This window comes from Podarcis liolepis, assembly GCF_965112155.1.
Source record: "Podarcis liolepis genome assembly, chromosome: 18".
NCBI classification, from domain to species: Eukaryota; Metazoa; Chordata; class Lepidosauria; order Squamata; family Lacertidae; genus Podarcis; species Podarcis liolepis.
In genome coordinates this window covers 9,760,070-9,776,671 of record NC_139572.1, presented here as the reverse complement: position 1 = coordinate 9,776,671, position 16,602 = coordinate 9,760,070, and the positions used below count along the sequence as shown (strand labels likewise).

At 50.4% G+C, this 16,602-nt stretch overlaps 2 protein-coding genes and 1 long non-coding RNA gene across 6 annotated transcripts in view; 2 read left to right on the top strand and 1 right to left on the bottom strand.

Annotated features, from left to right (window-relative positions):
- The window catches only part of MKNK2 (MAPK interacting serine/threonine kinase 2), a 45,205-nt gene extending 38,032 nt beyond the window's left edge, over positions 1-7,173 (top strand). The window contains exon 14 of the mRNA XM_083483962.1: positions 967-7,173. Coding sequence (XP_083340088.1) covers positions 967-1,228 — 262 coding nt within the window. The 3' untranslated portion in view covers positions 1,229-7,173. The remainder of the gene's footprint in view (positions 1-966) is intronic.
- LOC310697633 lies at positions 6,060-14,141 on the bottom strand. Its single transcript, XR_014521119.1, has 2 exons — positions 14,087-14,141; positions 6,060-7,735 (listed from the first exon to the last, which is right to left on the bottom strand). It is a non-coding gene; the product is annotated as an uncharacterized lncRNA (long non-coding RNA).
- Positions 10,108-16,602, top strand: part of BTBD2 (BTB domain containing 2) — a 25,424-nt gene continuing 18,929 nt past the window's right edge. Inside the window, exon 1 of one of the 4 annotated variants that reach the window (XM_083483919.1) lies at positions 10,108-10,710. In XM_083483919.1, the coding sequence (XP_083340045.1) occupies positions 10,619-10,710 (92 nt within the window). In that variant the 5' untranslated portion in view covers positions 10,108-10,618. Of the gene's footprint in view, positions 10,711-14,001; positions 14,486-16,602 lie in introns of those variants that run through there. The other 3 variants (XM_083483918.1, XM_083483917.1, XM_083483916.1) reach the window with 3 other exon arrangements.

Genomic DNA, 16,602 nt, shown 5'->3' with positions numbered 1-16,602 from the left:
CCAGAAGCGGCTTAGTCATGCTGGCCACATGACCCGGAAGCTGTACGCCGGCTCCCTCGGCCAGTAAAGCGAGATGAGTGCCGCAACCCCAGAGTTGTCTGTGACTGACCTAAAGGTCAGGGGTACCTTTACCTTTAACTTTAAATGTCATGATATACCAATACAGCGCCATGTCTGAAATAAGGATGGAGCTATGTAGAAGCCTTGGCTAGCTTCAGAGTTTCCCCCATGTTGTGATTTTTGCATAGCACACACATGCGCCCATGATAATATGGCCCATACAAAAATATGAAACCAATATCACGATATGGGCTTGAAACTGGTTTTGGACGATATATTGCCCAGCCCTACTTCACAGTCGGAGGCAGCAGTGTTTCTGAAACCCAGGTGCTGGAAGCCACGGGGGGGGGGGGGAGCTGCTCTTGTGTTCGAATCCTGCTTGCGGGCTTTGCATCTGGTTGGGCCCATGAGAATAGAATAGAATAGAATTTATTATTTATACCCCGCCCATCTGGCTGGGTTTCTCCAGCCACTCTGGGCGGCTTCCAACAAAGTATTAAAATATAATGGTCTTTTAAACATTAAAAGCTTCCCTAAAGAGGGCTGCCTGCAGATGTCTTCTAAAAGTCTGGTAGTTGTTTTTCTCTTTGACATCTGGTGGGAGGGTGCCACCACCGAGAAGGCCCTCTGCCTGGTTCCCTGTAACCTTGCTTATCGCAGCGAGGGAACCGCCAGGAGGCCCTTGGAGCTGGACCTTTGTGTCCGGGCAGAACGATGGGGGTGGAGACGCTCCTTCAGGTATACTGGACCGAGGCCGTTTAGGGCTTTCAAGGTCAGCACCAACACTTTGACTTGTGCATGGAAACGTACTGGGAGAAGAAGATGCTAGGCTTTGCGGGAGCTGCTGGCCTGATCCGGCAGGTCTCTTCTTCTTTCCCTAAACCCGCCACCCCCTGCTCTCCGCAGGAACAGCTGTGCCAAAGAGCTGACGTCGTTTGCGGCCGAAGCCATCGCCGTCAACCGCCAGCTGATGCGGGACGAGGAGGAGGACGAGGCTGCCGTGGAGTCGCACTCCCCCATCATCATCAAAGCTACCTCACGCTCCATGCGGCTCTCCCCGCCGTCCGAGTCCAAGCTGGCCAAGCGGCGGCAGAAGACCAGCATGGCAAAATTGGACGCCAGCCAGCATCTCGTTACCCCCTTGGTCCTGGTGGGGGATCACATGTGAACGCTCTTCCCCCCGGCTGCGCGCACATCCCCCCCTTCCCCAATTTCGGACGATATATCTATATATGTATACTGTTTTTGATAGCTAGGGGGGGAAAGAAAAACAAGATCAGACCCCCTCCCCTCTTTCAAGTTGGCTGGATTCCAAGGATCTATTATCTTCTTCTTTTTTCTTTTCGTTGTGTATTGTTTTCTGGTCTTGTTTGAACACTGGGCTCCTCTCGACTCCCCCCCCCAAACACTTCTCCCCCCCCCTTTTTTTCCTTTATAAATCTCTCTTAAAGGAAAAAAGGAAAAACCAACTTCCATATTAACTCGCCTATAGTTTTTTTTATTATTATTAAACTCCCCCCCCCCCCACAAATGTTGCATTTTGACACACATGTAATATATTTTCGCTTTTTTAAAACAAAAAAATAAATGGATTTTCCCGCCCCCCACTTCCCTCCTGCCTCTTTGGAAATACCAGGTTGACACGCCCCCCCCCCGGAAAAGCTTAAAAAAAAACCCCACCAGGCTACTGTTAACTCTGTTTTCTGTTGCCTCTTTTTATACTGTGAAAATATTGGGGGTTGGGGGGAGGCGCACCCTTAAAAGCCCTCAACTTTTTAAAGGTAGCATTTTAAGTATTTGGGTGTATTACTCCTTTTTTCTCTCCCCATTTCCTTTTTTTTTATGTGGCTTTGCTGTTTCTCTTCCTCCCTCCCTATTTCTAAAAAACGTTTTGTTTCGGAATTCTAGAACTGAAAACAGCAGCTGCGGTTTGAGGGGGGGGGTGTTGTGTGGATTTAGGTTTTGCCCCAGAAGGCATTGTGGGCGCTTATTGGGGGGGGGGGTCGGGTTTGTAAAGATCCATTTGTTTGGGGCGGTGATCGTGGGCAGAGTCCCTCCCCCCCAATACACCCCCCTGCCGATTCTGTAAGATTTGGGGTGGGAGTGTTTTGGGCTTTCTGGCTGTTCTCCTGAGAGAGCCGTCCCAGAGTATCAAGGGGGCCGTTCTTGTCCACCCCCCACCCTTGCCCCCCCAAAATAACACAGCCCATTTTGTTTCAAACCCAGGTTCCCCCTATTTCTGCGGGGAGGAAAGAGATTGGCTTGACCAAGATGGTTTTGTCGCTGCCACCCCCATCCCAAAATGGGTTTGTTTTGTCTAATGGAAAAGTCACTGCAAAAAAAAAAACAACCAGCCCTGAAATTTGCACAACCGCGTGCTCCCATCCCCGGCGCCGCTGGGCTCCAGCTCCTGTCCGTGCTAAGCCAGCTTAGCTGATGGTCAGGAGGAAGGTGGGCGTTGTGTATCTGGGGCAACAACTTCTAGAGCCGCGTTTCCCAAGCCCCAGCTGTTCTTGGACAACATCTCCCATGATCCCTGTCTATCAGGACCGCTGGTCACGGATGATGGGAACTGTAGTCCCCAAAACAGCCAGAAACCCAAGTTTGGGACACATTGTTCTAGAGGGTCTCTTTCGGGAGGTTCTGGGTGGGGGCTGTCTCTTGCTGCAGCTGTTTCCCGTCCGTTTTGCGGCTGTCCCTCTCCGAGCGGAAAGTTTGGTCTGGTTCAGAGGTCTTTGCTTGGGGTGGGTGGTCTTGCCTCTCGTTCCTCCATCCGAGGGTGTCTGCGGGGAGACCCTCTTACCAGCTTGCAAGATCATGGCATCGCTGTGCCCAAACCGCAGGCCCTTTAAGTGGGGCTGGGGCGGGTGCCGCCCTCTTCCCTCCTTGCTGGGTGGGTGACGGGCGATGGGACTCTCTGCGTTGCCCTCTTTGCATTGTGCAAAGCCCTCTGTCCTGCGATGGGACGAGGCAAAGCTCCATCTCGAGGACTCTCTTCAATTAGTTTTCAAACCATTTCTGGACCCCTTTGGAGGTTGTAGCCACAGACGAGCGGTTTCAAATAAAATTTAAAGAATTTCCCAGTGGGCCCAGGAATGACAAACCAGCAGGGGCGGATTCTCCCTCGTTTGTTGTTGTTTTTTAAGTTCGCTTTATTTCAGTGTGGCAGGTTTGCCCCCCGGCTGTTTAACTTGCTTAAAACTCCTGTCCGGATATGCATATCTGGAATTTTGATAGGATTGTGTTATCAGAGTGATAATTTCTTCTCTTATTCTCTCCCCCCCCCCCCCGACTTAAGAAATACTATGCAATAGTTGTCTAGGTAGAGATAGATGATAGCAAAAAAAAATTTTTTTTTTTAAATTCTTCAGGTAACCCTAACTTCCAGAGGTGGGTGAGAGGCGTAATTGGGTTAGTTTGGCTTGACTGGTCTACTCCTTCCCTCCCACTTTGGATCCCCGCCCCCAAAGAAAACCACAAACAGTGAACACAGTATCTGGGGTTGTGTCCAAAGTCATTCATACTTACAGTTAGACCGATTGGCATTGATTGACCTATGTAAGTGCTGTCCATCAATTTCAGTGGTTCTGCTCAGAGTATGATTCCACTCCCCACCCCATCCCGGCTGTGAAATTTATTGTCGCTTTCTTTTCATGAACATTCAGCATCTAGCAAATGTCCTTTCAAGGGGGATGGGGGGGGGTCAGACTGGGATGTGAGGGTCACTGTGTAAAGTTGGTGAGAGAGTTTCTTTTTTTTTTAAGGGGTGGGGAACCCCTTTATCTATCTTTTTAAACTTTGTTTTACATCACATTTTGTTATTTGGTTGTAGAGCTTCATCTTAGGGTAAGAAATACTTGAACATCGGGTGGCTGTGCACCAATGCCGCCTTCTTTTTGGTCATGAAAGCTGTCTCAAGGCTGCGGGTGATGGCTGTGAAATTGTGTTGGTGCGCTTCACCCTTCCAGGGCAAGAAGCGAAGGCAACTCTTTGTCTCTGGGACGGAGAGTGGCGGTTTCTACGCTGCTTTTGCTTGCAAGAGCATTCGCAAAAGATCTTGCAAGGTTAGCTTCCGTTCCTTGGGTGGAAAGAGGGGAGATTCTCTCCCCCTTTCTCAGCTATTATCTAAGCAGATTTTCTGATCTGTTTGGGAACCGCTTCCCTCTTTAGGCTTATTTTACCTGTCCTAAAAAATCCTGGGAATTGCCAACATCTGAGGGCATAGAGTCCTCTTGAATGTCCCCGAGATCCTGCACAGTTCCCAGCACTGGGAGCCAAAGGAGATGTGCAGTTCCCAGGATGCCCAGCATTGGGACCCATGGTAGATGCACAGTTCCCAGTGTCCGCAGTACTGGGGGCTACAATGGTTCAGAAACGGGTTTTAACATTTGCAGTGGCAACGTTAAAATGATAGCTGATTTCTCCCTGGGGTGGGTTGTTGTTTTTTTGCGGCAGGGGCAGGGTGCCGGGCGTACCTTTGAAAAACAGCATACCCTTGTTTTTAAAAGCAGATCTTGTGAGCACAGGAACGCTACCTGTGACTTTTTCTGGGTTTTGCCTAAGCCCACTTATGCAGTACTACACCAGTACTACGCATGTAATATCTCAGAAACACATAGTGGTTTCTGCAGTAGAAGTTGCAGATAGGTAAGTTGGTCTGCAGCTGTGTCGGTTCCTCCAGGAACAACGTGGTCCTCGTATTCCACTGACCCTGTCCAGGCGGTGGCGACCGTAAGGTCCGCGAGTGATCCTCGTTGCTTCTGAGAGGGCCAGATAATTTGTATGGGATCATGTTCTTCTTCTGCGTTAGTGATCCTGTTTTGGGGAAGGTGGGTGGATGAGCGCCCCCACCCACCCCACCCGGTTCATTACTGAAGGGCCAAAATTCAGGAGTGCTGGAAACTCCCTCAACAACAAGCCCATGTTGAGTTGTCGACTCGCAGGGTTGTGGTTAAGCTTGTGTGGTTTGGCTTTCGAACCAAAGTTCTTTGGCGAGAACCACTCCCTTCTCTTTCTCTCTTCCTCTCTTCAAATAAAGGGGACTTCTCAGGATAATTTCAGCGTGTGAAGGACTGCTCAAAGGTTTCCTTTCCCAACTTGAGTCTTTTTGACTTTTGCCCGACGTTTAATGAAAACAAAACACCAGAGAGTGTGCATCATTGCGCACTGTTGCAGAATAAAATGATTTGGAGCGCTTTAACGTGGCTGTTGCGGTTCTTCGCTCCCCCTTTGTGCTTATATACCTTCAGATGCATACCCTCTCTGGGCAAAGCTGTGCATTATTTTGTGTGTACAAGCGGGCAATGTGCTAGGATCGCGCCACCACAAAGTACCTGGATTTGGTAGCATTAGAAATCATTCAGCGTAATGGAATCAAATCCCATAATGGAAGTTTAATCAAGTCCACCTCTTCTCTCCTGAGTGGTGAATGACTTGAAGCTTTGTGTTTGGGTTTGAGCGTCGCTGAAAGTCGACTCTTCCCGCGCCCCCAATTTCTGATCGGATGATTGTTTTGTGGCTTGAAAACGCCAGGCGATTGTGATGGTTTGGCACGTGGTCATTTTTGTTTCTTTAAAGAACTGCTGTTCCCATTCTTGCATTGCCAAGTCAGACCAGGAACCCAGCCTTGCTTGGTTGGGGTTGGCTTTTGCCAACATAGTAATGAGCTCCCCCCCCCCAATCTTGCTTAAACTGGGGAGGTAAGAAGTCCGATTCAGTCCTAGCGGACACACACAATAAATTGCATTGAAAACAAGAGTTACGGCTAACTTGTCTAGTTCCCATTTTAATGGGGTGAGTCACGATTAGCAAGTGAGCTGAAATTTCTCCCCATGCCCCCCCCCTAAATATATTTAGGCTTTTCATGTGTGTGTTGAAATTTTGTTTCTGTTTAATGGTTATTCTCAGGACGTGAGCAAAATCCTGATCCTTCTTCCTTACTCCCGCGACCGTGCACCTTTTCATTTGTGTGACCAAAACTTGGTGGTGCTTTGATTTCCTTTTTCCACCGCTCAATTCAGAGGTAGAACGTGTGGTTTCTTCCTCTTCTTTTTAAGGCTCCCTCCCTTACTTCAATAAGTCTTCCTACCATGTTTCACACTACAATACACACCAAAGCTCAGATCTTTTAACATGCAAGGAATTCTGGACTTTGGAAATGGGGGTCAGGCGAACCTGTGTCCTTCCACTTGCTGACCACAGGTTCCCCACATCCTTGGATTTAAGAATACCCTTTATTGGATCGTCTTGAAGGTAGTCGCCCACAATCCCCCTGGTTTGGAAGCCGGAAGAGTTTAAACTGAGTTCAAAGTGACCACTTGTCTCTATGATGGGGATTTAATCCAGTGTACCCTTTTGACATCCTCTTAACCAACCTTCTCAAGGTTGCTTTCCAGGTATATTATCTTTGGTTTGTGTTATCCCCCCCCCCCAGGTCTTTAAACTGTGCATGGATTTTTAACCCTTATCTTGCCAAAGTTCTTAGTTTAAACTTCTCTTTCTTCCACCGGTCCTCCCCACCAAAATGTTTTTCTTTGTGAAATTCTTTTATCGGAAAGCATATTTTTTTCCTGTACCTCCTTATTATGAGTTGTATTAACTGCAAATTTGAGGTGGTGGTGGGAATGTCATCGCTTTAAACGACGTCTCCTTCCTCTAGATTTTACGTTTCCTTAGATGTTGTTTAGCAACATTTTACTGTGAAAATCTGTTCCTTTTCACGTCCTTTTTTTATTTTTTGCGGGGGTGGGATTCAGTCCAGGAGAAATATTTTCCTCTGGTTATCAGAAAGACTGCCAAAGGTTTTGTGGAGCTTTTAAATTTAAGTTGTTTTTGTTTTTTGGACATGCAGTACCGTTGGGGACTCTTATGAGCAGGAAGTCCTTCAGAAAGGGACTAGTTTAAAAAAAAAAAGGAGAAATTTAAAAAAGAATAAAAAAAGAGAAAAAACCATTAAAATATATAAAAAATAAAAACTTATAAGACAGCAGCAACCAAGCACTTTATTAACTGATACAGCTTGATGGAATTTTTTCCTTCGTAACACCTTGTTGATGCCAGAATTTTTTGTATTCTGTTTTGTAAGAATTTAATAAATGCATTGAAACACATAAACGAGTTGAATGTTTTTGGAGTTGGAGTCTGTTTGTTTTCAGAATATAAATTTAAAAAATGCTACTTAAGGTCCCCCATACTTCCCAAGATCGTCTTAGAAATGGCGGAATAAGAAGTGGCATATCACAATGTCTGCAATAAGGATGGATCTATACAAGGGCACTGGCTGGCTTCACGGTCTTCCCCACATCAAGATTTTTGCAAAGCACACAGACACATCGTGATTAGCAATACATTGCCAGGTGAAAAAATTATGAAACCGCTATCACAATATAGACTTCAAGGTATTGGACGATATATCACCCAGTCCTACGGGCAACCAGCGTAGCTTTTATAAAAAAATGGGGCTGATATATAAATGGAACCCCAGCCAGTAATCTGGCTGCTGCATTTTGGACCAAAGTGAAGGTTCTGAGTTTCCTCCGAGGGCAGCCCCACGGGCAGTGTGTTGCAGTAGTCCAGTCTGGAAGTTGCCATGGAGTCCAGTCACCAAATCATCTCTCTAGCAACCAGTTCACCATCATTAAATAGAAGGGTCAGCAAGCATCCGGGACTGGAAGCCCTGTTCATCATCATCATCATCATCATCATCATCATATTTTATTATTTATACCCCACCCATCTGGCTGGGCTTCACCAGCCACTCTGGGCGGCTTCCAAAAAAAAAAAATTAAAATACTGTAATACATCAAACATTAAAAGCTTCCCTAAACAAGGCTGCCTTCAGATGTCTTCTAAAAGTCTGGTGGTAGTTCTCTTTGACATCTGATGGGAGGGTGTACCACAGGGCGGGTGCCACTACCGAGAAGGCCCTATGCCTGGTTCCCTGTAACTTGGCTTCTCGCAATGAGGGAACCGCCAGAAGGCCCTTGGTGCTGGACCTCAGCGTCCGGGCAGAACGATGGGGGTGGAGACGCTCCTTCAGATATACTGGACCGAGGCCGTTTAGGGCTTTAAAGGTCAGCACCAACACTTTGAATTGTGCTCGGAAAGTTCAGAGAAGTTTTTTATGTCTGACCTGACACTTTATTATTTTTAATATTTTGCTGGAAGCCACCCAGAGTGGCTGGGGAAACCCTGCCGGACGGGCGGGGTATAAACAATAAAATGATGATGGTGATGATGACGACGATGACCATAGGAGTCGAGTGGATGCAGCTGCGCACCACTGGTGTGGTGGTGTGGTTGTTACACAGATCCTCCCCATGTGATGATCATTGCTTAGCCTCGGGTAGCGTGGTAAAGCAAGACCAGAGACAGGAGCAGTGTGGCTGCAGTCTTTTCCCCAAGGGCATATCTGTTGTTCACACGAAGCCCGGTGGGTGGGGAACTTCAAGCCTCTGGGGGTGGGATGCGGCTCGGGGGGTGAAAAACCACTGCGTTAGCCAGCACTGAATTTTATATGCCGCCCATCTTGACTGGGCTGCCCCTGCCACTCTGGGTGGCTTCATTCCCGGGCTTGTGGCCGCTGTCACCTGCTGGCAGCTTCTAGGAGCCACAGGTGAGAGCTGAGTGCTGGTGGGGACCAAAGGTGGACAAACTGCCCCAGAAGGAGCAGGATGTGTCTCCCACCACCAGAGGTACATTACACATTGTTTAGTTGTGTCCGACGCTTTGTGACCCCCTGGACCAGAGCACGCCAGGCACTCCTGTCTTCCACTGCCTCCGGCAGTTTGGTCAAACTCTGTTAGTAGCTTCGAGAACACTGTCCAACCATCTCGTCCTCCATCGTCCCCTTCTCCTTGTGCCCTCCATCTTTCCCAACATCAGGGTCTTTTTCAGGGAGTCTTCTCTTCTCATGAGGTGGCCAAAGTCTTGGAGCCTCAGCTTCACGATCTGTCCTTCCAGTGAGCACTCAGGGCTGATTTCCTTCAGAATGGAGAGGTTGGATCTTTTTGCAGTCCATGGGACTCTCAAGAGTCTCCTCCAGCACCAGAATTCAAAAGCATCCATTCTTCGGCAATCAGCCTTCTTTATGGTCCAGCTCTCACTTCCATACATCACTCCATACACCCTGGTTAAATCATCTCAGGGCCATGAATGAATGTCAAGGTAACCTTGGGACAGTTGCTACCTCTTGGCGCAACCCACCCCACAGGGTTGTTGTAGGGGGTAAAATGAATTGTGTTGGTGGCGGCAGGTACACAGCTTTGTGCAGCTTGCTGGATAAAGGGTGGTGCGTGTAAAAATGTCAGACAAGCCCTGTAGCAGGATCAGACCAGAGACTCATCTGCTCCAACAACATCTTGGATACAGCAGTTGTCTATATGCTTCTGGGAAACTCAACAGCGGGGCATGATCACCTTGGCAACCTCCCTGTTCCTCCTCCCCAGCGACCGTGATTCTCCAGAGTATCCCTCCATCATGCCTAGCAGCCTTGGATAGTCAAAGCTTCCATACAGGTGAGCAAGAGGTCTGGGTTATAAATAAGGCAAACGCAGCTAATTCAGGCACATTTCGAAAAGAGTTTTTGCTTTCTGGTTTTTCCTCCTCTTTAAGTCTGACCTTTTGATGTTTGCGCTATAAGTATCTTTTAGGACCCACCCTATTCTTGCGACTAGTATTTTGTTATATTGAATTGTTGAATATATGCAGGCTACCCTGGGACGTTAGAGTGAAGGGTGGGTAGGAAACCAAATAAGTAAAACAATTCTGTGCAATATTTATTCCCCCCCCCATGTTTTCACAATAACCTTCAAATCAGATAATTGCATTGGTTCACAAGTTGACTTTCCACCCTCATCCGGAGTGTTTTTACTCAAACCTTTTCTACTGCATTATATATCTATTGGGGGGGGGGGAATCCTCTATTACAATTATTTTGCCATTTTTCTTCCACTGCTTTTCTCGAACCCTGCCCACGATTTCATTCTTTTCTGTAATGCTTTTCCAAAGTCCATGAAAGGCCTCTATTCTTCTATGAAAAGTTCATCGTTTTGATATCGTAATTTTGCTGTCAGCTTTCTGCTTAGTAATAAAACCATTTGCCTTATTTTTCTTTCTGCCTTCAAGAGAGATGGGTGGGTGTCTTTAGTACATTTGGAGGGGGTTTTGTTTGTTTGTTTTGTTCGTTACCAGCAAACTTGTGCTTACCAGAGGGTTCACCCGTGAATCACAAAGTTTAAAAAGAAACTGTCCAAAGGCAAGCTGAGTTGGGCACAAAGATTAGATGTCACGATGGGTGTCTTGCACCTCTCCAAATGGCAAGGAGAGCCTCTGGGACAGGGAAGAACCGTTGACAAATCCGCTGAAAATAACCCTCCGTAATCACATAGAAATCTGCTGCCTTCCTTAACCCTTAAGTCTGATCTATTCATTCGGGTTCTGGCTTCTTCCATCCCTGGGCTCAGGAGAGGAACACTGCAGAACTGGGAGAAGATTCCCAGCGTTATATTGGAATGATTCACTGTTCCCAAGTCTTGCCCCTTCTTCCAATGTGCCTCCGATGGAAGGGGGCACTTCCTTAAAACGCCCCTTTGCTCCTAGGGTGGCAACAACTCTGGAGGTGGTAGTTGCAGAGCCGACACAGAAGGACAGGTAATCTTATTTATTTCATACTGCTTGGAAAGCGCTCTCCGCGATGCACACAAACAAAACGGGGGGGCAAAGCACCTCCCTTTGGGAGGAGGAAGAACAATGGAGGTCAAAATAGCGGGGGGGGGAGCTACACAGAAACACCACACGCTGTCTAAAATGCCCTGAGAAGCTTCGCTGAATCGTGGCTGTGAGATTTTGTACATCAAGTAATAGGGAAGTTAACAAGGCTTGCTTCCAAGTGAAATGCATGCGTAGGGATTGCAACGTAATAGTCCCTCTGTGTCCAGATTTATTTTTACTTATGTTTTTAATCTGCAGGCAGAAGCTAGCTCTCCTTTACCATGTCTGTTCATCCTGTGGTCTGCAGCAACCTCTAGTGTTCATTTGGCGCGTTTCTTTAATGAAGGAAGGATGACGCTCCCATTACATTTCCTTTCCACTGTGGGAATTTCAATGCACTATGCATTGAAAGCTGTATCAAACTATTTAAAGCGGTTATGGCTTTAAAGAATTCTGGTAACTGTAGTTTTGATGATGGAACAGCCTCCCTTGCATGGTGGACTCTCCTTGAGTGGAAGTTATTAAGCAGAGGTTGGCCGGCCAACTCCTAGGGACTGAGGTCCCTTTGCCCCCCCCAATAAAATATTTGAGGGATCTGCCCCCCCAAAAAGTTGAGGTGAGTTTCCATTCAAAGTGTGTGTGTGATGTTATGTGATTATGTGGGGTGGAGCTCATCTCCCCTCCCCAAAGGACAATATTTTATTCAAGTTGGCACCCCTGCCTATCAGAGACACTCTAGCTGAGATCCCTGCTTCGAAGGGGGTTGGACTAGATGATGCTTGGGTGTCCCTTCCAACTCTAAAGATCGGGAAGAACTTTCTGACAATCCAAGTTGTGGATCGTTCTCCCTTGCAAGGTGGTGGATTCTCCTTCCTTTAAATCGGAACCAGTGAAGGTCCTAAGTGTCTGGAGGCAGTTGGAGGATGGATGGCGGCTAACGGATTGAGGTTGAGTCCTGACAAGACAAATGATGTTTTGGGGGAACAAGGGGTGGGTGGGTGGGTGGGTGGGACTTCCTGGCCCTGAATGGGGTAACTGTGACCCTAAAGGACCAGGTGTGCAGCCTGGGAGTCATTCTGGACTCACAGCTGTCCATGGAGGCGCAGGTCCATTCTGCGTCCAGGGTGGGTGTCTGCCAGCTCCATCTGAAACCGTCCCGGCCTGCTCTTGTGTCTCACCAGAGTGGTCCATGCTCTGGTTTTCTCCCGCTTGGACTACTGCCATGCGCTCTCTGTGGGGCTACCCTCGAAGGTGGCTCAGAAATGACAACTAATCCAGAATGCAGCAGCTAGACTGGTGACTGCCAGAGGCATACATATATATATGAATATAAGTCTCACTTTCCCCCCAAATTCTGACTGTGAAAAGTTAAATGACCCTATGAGATGCAGCCAGGAGCGCGCAGCAAAGTGGTACCTGCCCTGTGCATAGTCTCCTGCCCTCTCCCTCAAAGCCGGGTGGGGAGAGCGAGGATGGGGAAAGGCCTGCAGCGGCTTATATTCAGGTGTTTTTTTCTTTTTTCTCCCCCCCCTCCAATTTTAAAGGTGCGGCTTATATTCGGGCCAGTATGGTACCACGGGTCCTAAAGGATCTTCATTGGCTCCCAGTATGTTCCATACGTGACCTTTAGAGCCCTAAACTGCCTCGGTCCTGTATACCTGAAGGAGCGTCTCCACCCCCATTGCCCATCCCGGACACTGAGATCCAGCTCTGAGGGCCTTCTGGTGGTTCCCTCCCTGCAAGAAGTGAGGTTACAGGGAACCAGGCAGAGGGCCTTCTCGGTGGTGGCGCCCGCCCTGTGGAACGCCCTCCCATCAGAAGTCAAGGAGATAAATAACTATATTTCAGAAGACATCTGAAGACAGCCCTCTATCGGGAAGCTTTTTAATGTTTGATGTTTTATTGTGTTTTAATATTCTGTTGGAAGCAGCCCAGAATGGCTGGGACAACCTAGCCCATGGGTAGGGCAAACTAAGGCCCGGGGGCCGGATTCAGCCCAATCGCCTTCTAAATCTGGCCCACGGACAGTCCGGGAATCAGTGTGTTTTTACATGAGTAGAATGTGTGCTTTTATTTAGAATGCATCTCTGGGTTATTTGAGGGGCCTGCCTGGTGTTTTTACATAAGTACATAGCTGTCAACCTTCCCTTTTTTTGCGGGAAATTCCCTTATTCCAGTGCTGTTTCCTGCTGCTATCCTGGATTGTTAGATATCCCATAGACTGTCCCCGGGACAGGTGAGGCTGCTGATCCCTTATTTTCAAATCTGAAAGTTGACAGCTATGCATGAGTAGAATGTGTGCTTTTATTTAAAATGCATCTCTGGGTCATAGGAATTCTTTCATATAGTCCGGCCCCCCACAAGGTCTGAGGGGCAGTGGACCGGCCCCCTGCTGGAAAAGTTTGCTGACCCCTGACCTAGCCAGACAGGCAAGGTACAGTGGTACCTTGGGTTAAGTACCGTATTTTTCGCTCTATAACACGCACCCGACCATAACACGCACGTAGTTTTTAGAGGAGGAAAATCTGTAGGCATGCCACCCATAGGCATTTCCTCCATAACACGCACAGACATTTCCCCTTACTTTCTAGGAGGAAAAAAGTGAGTGTTATGGTGCCAAAAATACGGTACTTAATTCCAGAGGCCCGTTCTTAACCTGAAACTGTTCTTAACCTGAAGCACCACTTTAGCTAATGGGGCCTCCTGCTGCCGCTGCGCCGCTGGAGCACGATTTCTGTTCTCAACCTGAAGCAAAGTTCTTAACCTGAAGCACTATTTCTGGGTTAGCGGAGTCCGTAACCTGAAGCGCATGTAACCCGAGGTACCACTGTATCAAGAATAAAGTTGTCATCGTTATCAGCCCCATCATCCTTCCCTGGTGGTTTCTAAGCAGAGGTCAGGGATGCTTCAGCTGCATTGCGGGGGGGGGGAGGGGAGGGTCAGACTGGATGACCCGGGGGGGACACCCCCTTCCAACTCATTCGACGATTCCTGGGGGGGGGGGGCGGGGCGGCCTTTTAAGCGGGGCCTCCGTCGCTGAGGCCGCTCCCCCCCACCCCCCCTTGCGCATTTCTCCGGGGTCAGACTGGATGACCTTGGGGTGCCCCTTCCCCTCCCCTCCGCCCGCGCGGGCGCGTGTCTTCGGCGACCCTCCCGGCGTCGCGCCTGAACGTTCCCCGCCTCCCTCGCCCTCCTCTTTCCCCGCCTCCTCTTCGCCCTTCTTCCCTCCTCCTCCTCCTCCGCCGGCCGCCGCCCCTCGCAAAATGGCGGCCGGCGCCGGGCCCGTGGCGGGCGGAGGCCTCCCGCCGTCTTTTACCTCAGCCGCGGCGTCGCCTCAGCAGCAGCAGCCGCAGCCGCCTCCGCCGCCTCCTCCTCCGCCTCAGGCCGGCCCTCCGGCGGCCTCCTCTTCTCCCCTCACGCACAACCACCGCGTCGGGAACCCGCTGCCGGCCTCGTCGTGTCCGGCGGCCCCGGCGGCCGCGTCTCCCGCTCCGCCGCCCTCTTCTCCGCCGTCCCCTCCGGCTCCTCTCCTTGCTCCGGCGGCGCCGGCCTCGTCGTGCTCTCTGGGCCCCCGCGAGCCGGCCTACAACTGGCAGGCCACCAAGCCGACGGTGCAGGAGCGCTTCGCCTTCCTCTTCAACAACGAGGTGCTCAGCGACGTCCACTTCTTGGTGGGCAAAGGCCGAGCGGGGGCCCAGCGCCTCCCCGCCCACAGGTAGGAAGGAGGAGGAAGGCCGGGACCCCCCCCCCCATGTTGGAGGGCAGGCAGCCACCCCCCACCTCAAAAAGGGTCACCCCCTGGATTTTAGCCACGTCCATCATGCAGAAGCAACCCCCCCTGCCTCCCCGCCCACAGGTAGGAGGAAGGCCACCCCCCCAGGACCCCCCCCCATGTTGGAGGGCGGACAGCCACCCCCCACCTCAAAAAGGGTCACCCCCTGGATTTCAGCCACGTCCATCATGCAGAAGCAACCCCCCCTGCCTCCCCGCCCACAGGTAGGAGGAAGGCCACCCCCCCAGGACCCCCCCCCCCATGTTGGAGGGCGGACAGCCACCCCCCACCTCAAAAAGGGTCACCCCCTGGATTTCAGCCACGTCCATCATGCAGAAGCAACCCCCCCTGCCTCCCCGCCCACAGGTAGGAGGAAGTCGCCCCCAGGACCCCCCCCCCCATGTTGGAGGTCAGGCAGCCACCCCCCGCCTCAAAAAGGGTCACCCCCTGGGTTTTAGCCACGTCCATCATGCAGAAGCAACCCCCCCTGCCTCCCCGCCCACAGGTAGGAAGGAGGAAGGCCACCCCCCCAAGTCGCCCCCCCATGTTGGAGGGCAGGCAGCCACCCCCCGCCTCAAAAAGGGTCACCCCCTGGATTTTAGCCACATTCATCATGCAGAAGCAACACCCCCCCTAGATTTTATTCACGTCGGAGCCCCCCTGGCAGTGGCGTAGCATGGGGGGTGCAGGGGGGGCCGCAGCATCTGGGGGTTAGGGTTAGGGGGCGCAAATCCACGGGTTAGGGGGCACAAATGACTTGCCTTGCCACATCCCCCCCCCCCGGATAAATCAATAGAAATCTATGGAAATGCATCTGGGGGGTTAGGGGGCGCAAATGACTTGCCTTGCCCCGGGTGCTGGCAACCCACGCTAGGCCACTGCCCCCTGGTTGGGGGCAGAGGAGCGTGGGGCATAGCCAAGCCCCCCCCCTAAATCAATAGAAATCAATGGAAATGACTGAGGTTCTGCGCTCCCCCCGTGATAAGAACCCACGTAAGGACTCTATATGGATAAGGGGGAAAGGGCAGATTTTGTTTACAACACACACGCACCCCCCCCCCCAATAACAAATCCTGGCTAGGCCCAGGCTTAGGAGCGCCCCCCCCAATAATATCCCATGCCTTTTTGAAATGGGGAGCAGGGGGAGGGGGTTGTTGTTGTTGATGTACTTGGGGGCAAGCCTGTCGGATGGGTGGGGCGCAGATAAAGGATCGCAGCATTAGCGTTTTTGTGTTGTGGTTTTGTGTTGCATCCGCCCCCAGAGCTGCGGGAGTAGTAGGTGATGTGCAAATTGAATGAATGAATGAATGAATGGATAATATATTTGGGGGGGTCATGCACCCACCCACACCCAAGTCAATGGGCATTGCCATTCAGATAGTGTGAGTGCACTATGTCTTGTGATCAATTATACAGGGCAGGGCTTACCTGCCTCCCCCCATGTTTTATTCAAGTTAGCACCCCTGGTTGGGGGGCAAGTAGGGAGGGACAACCCCCCCCACCGCTGACCTACTTAAAGGGGCGTGGAAAGAGGGGGGTGGCCATGGGGAGTAGGGGCCTGTTACAGAGCCATGGGCCTTTTTCAAGGGGGAGGCTGAGAACAGTTAAATTTGGTGGGCTCTTAAGGGCAAGTTATTATTGGGGGGGGGCAGGTTACAGTGGGGTTTTGAGTATGATTGGGGGGTGGAGAGAACTGTGCTGTGCACATACCCCCCCCCAGGCCGTCATTCTTTGGATGTGATGGACTTGGCAGTTCTTTATAGTTGTTGTTTGTTATGAAAATATGGGTAAAGTTATGGGACAGGAAGCTGGGGAGAGGGGGGCAGTTGTGGGTCCGAGAGAGGGGTGTGTGTGTGTGTGTGTTTGTGACCGGTGGGGCAGCTGCTGGAGGCTTTTGCTGCTGAGGGCTGTGGGGTGGAAGGGGGCTTCATAGGGACAAATGGCTGTGCAAACAAGGGAGCATCTGTGGGGTGGGGTTTAAAGAGGATGCCGAGGGTCCTGGGTTCAATTCCTGGCATCTCCAGGTAGGGCTGTGAATATTCCCTGCCTGGAATCCTAAA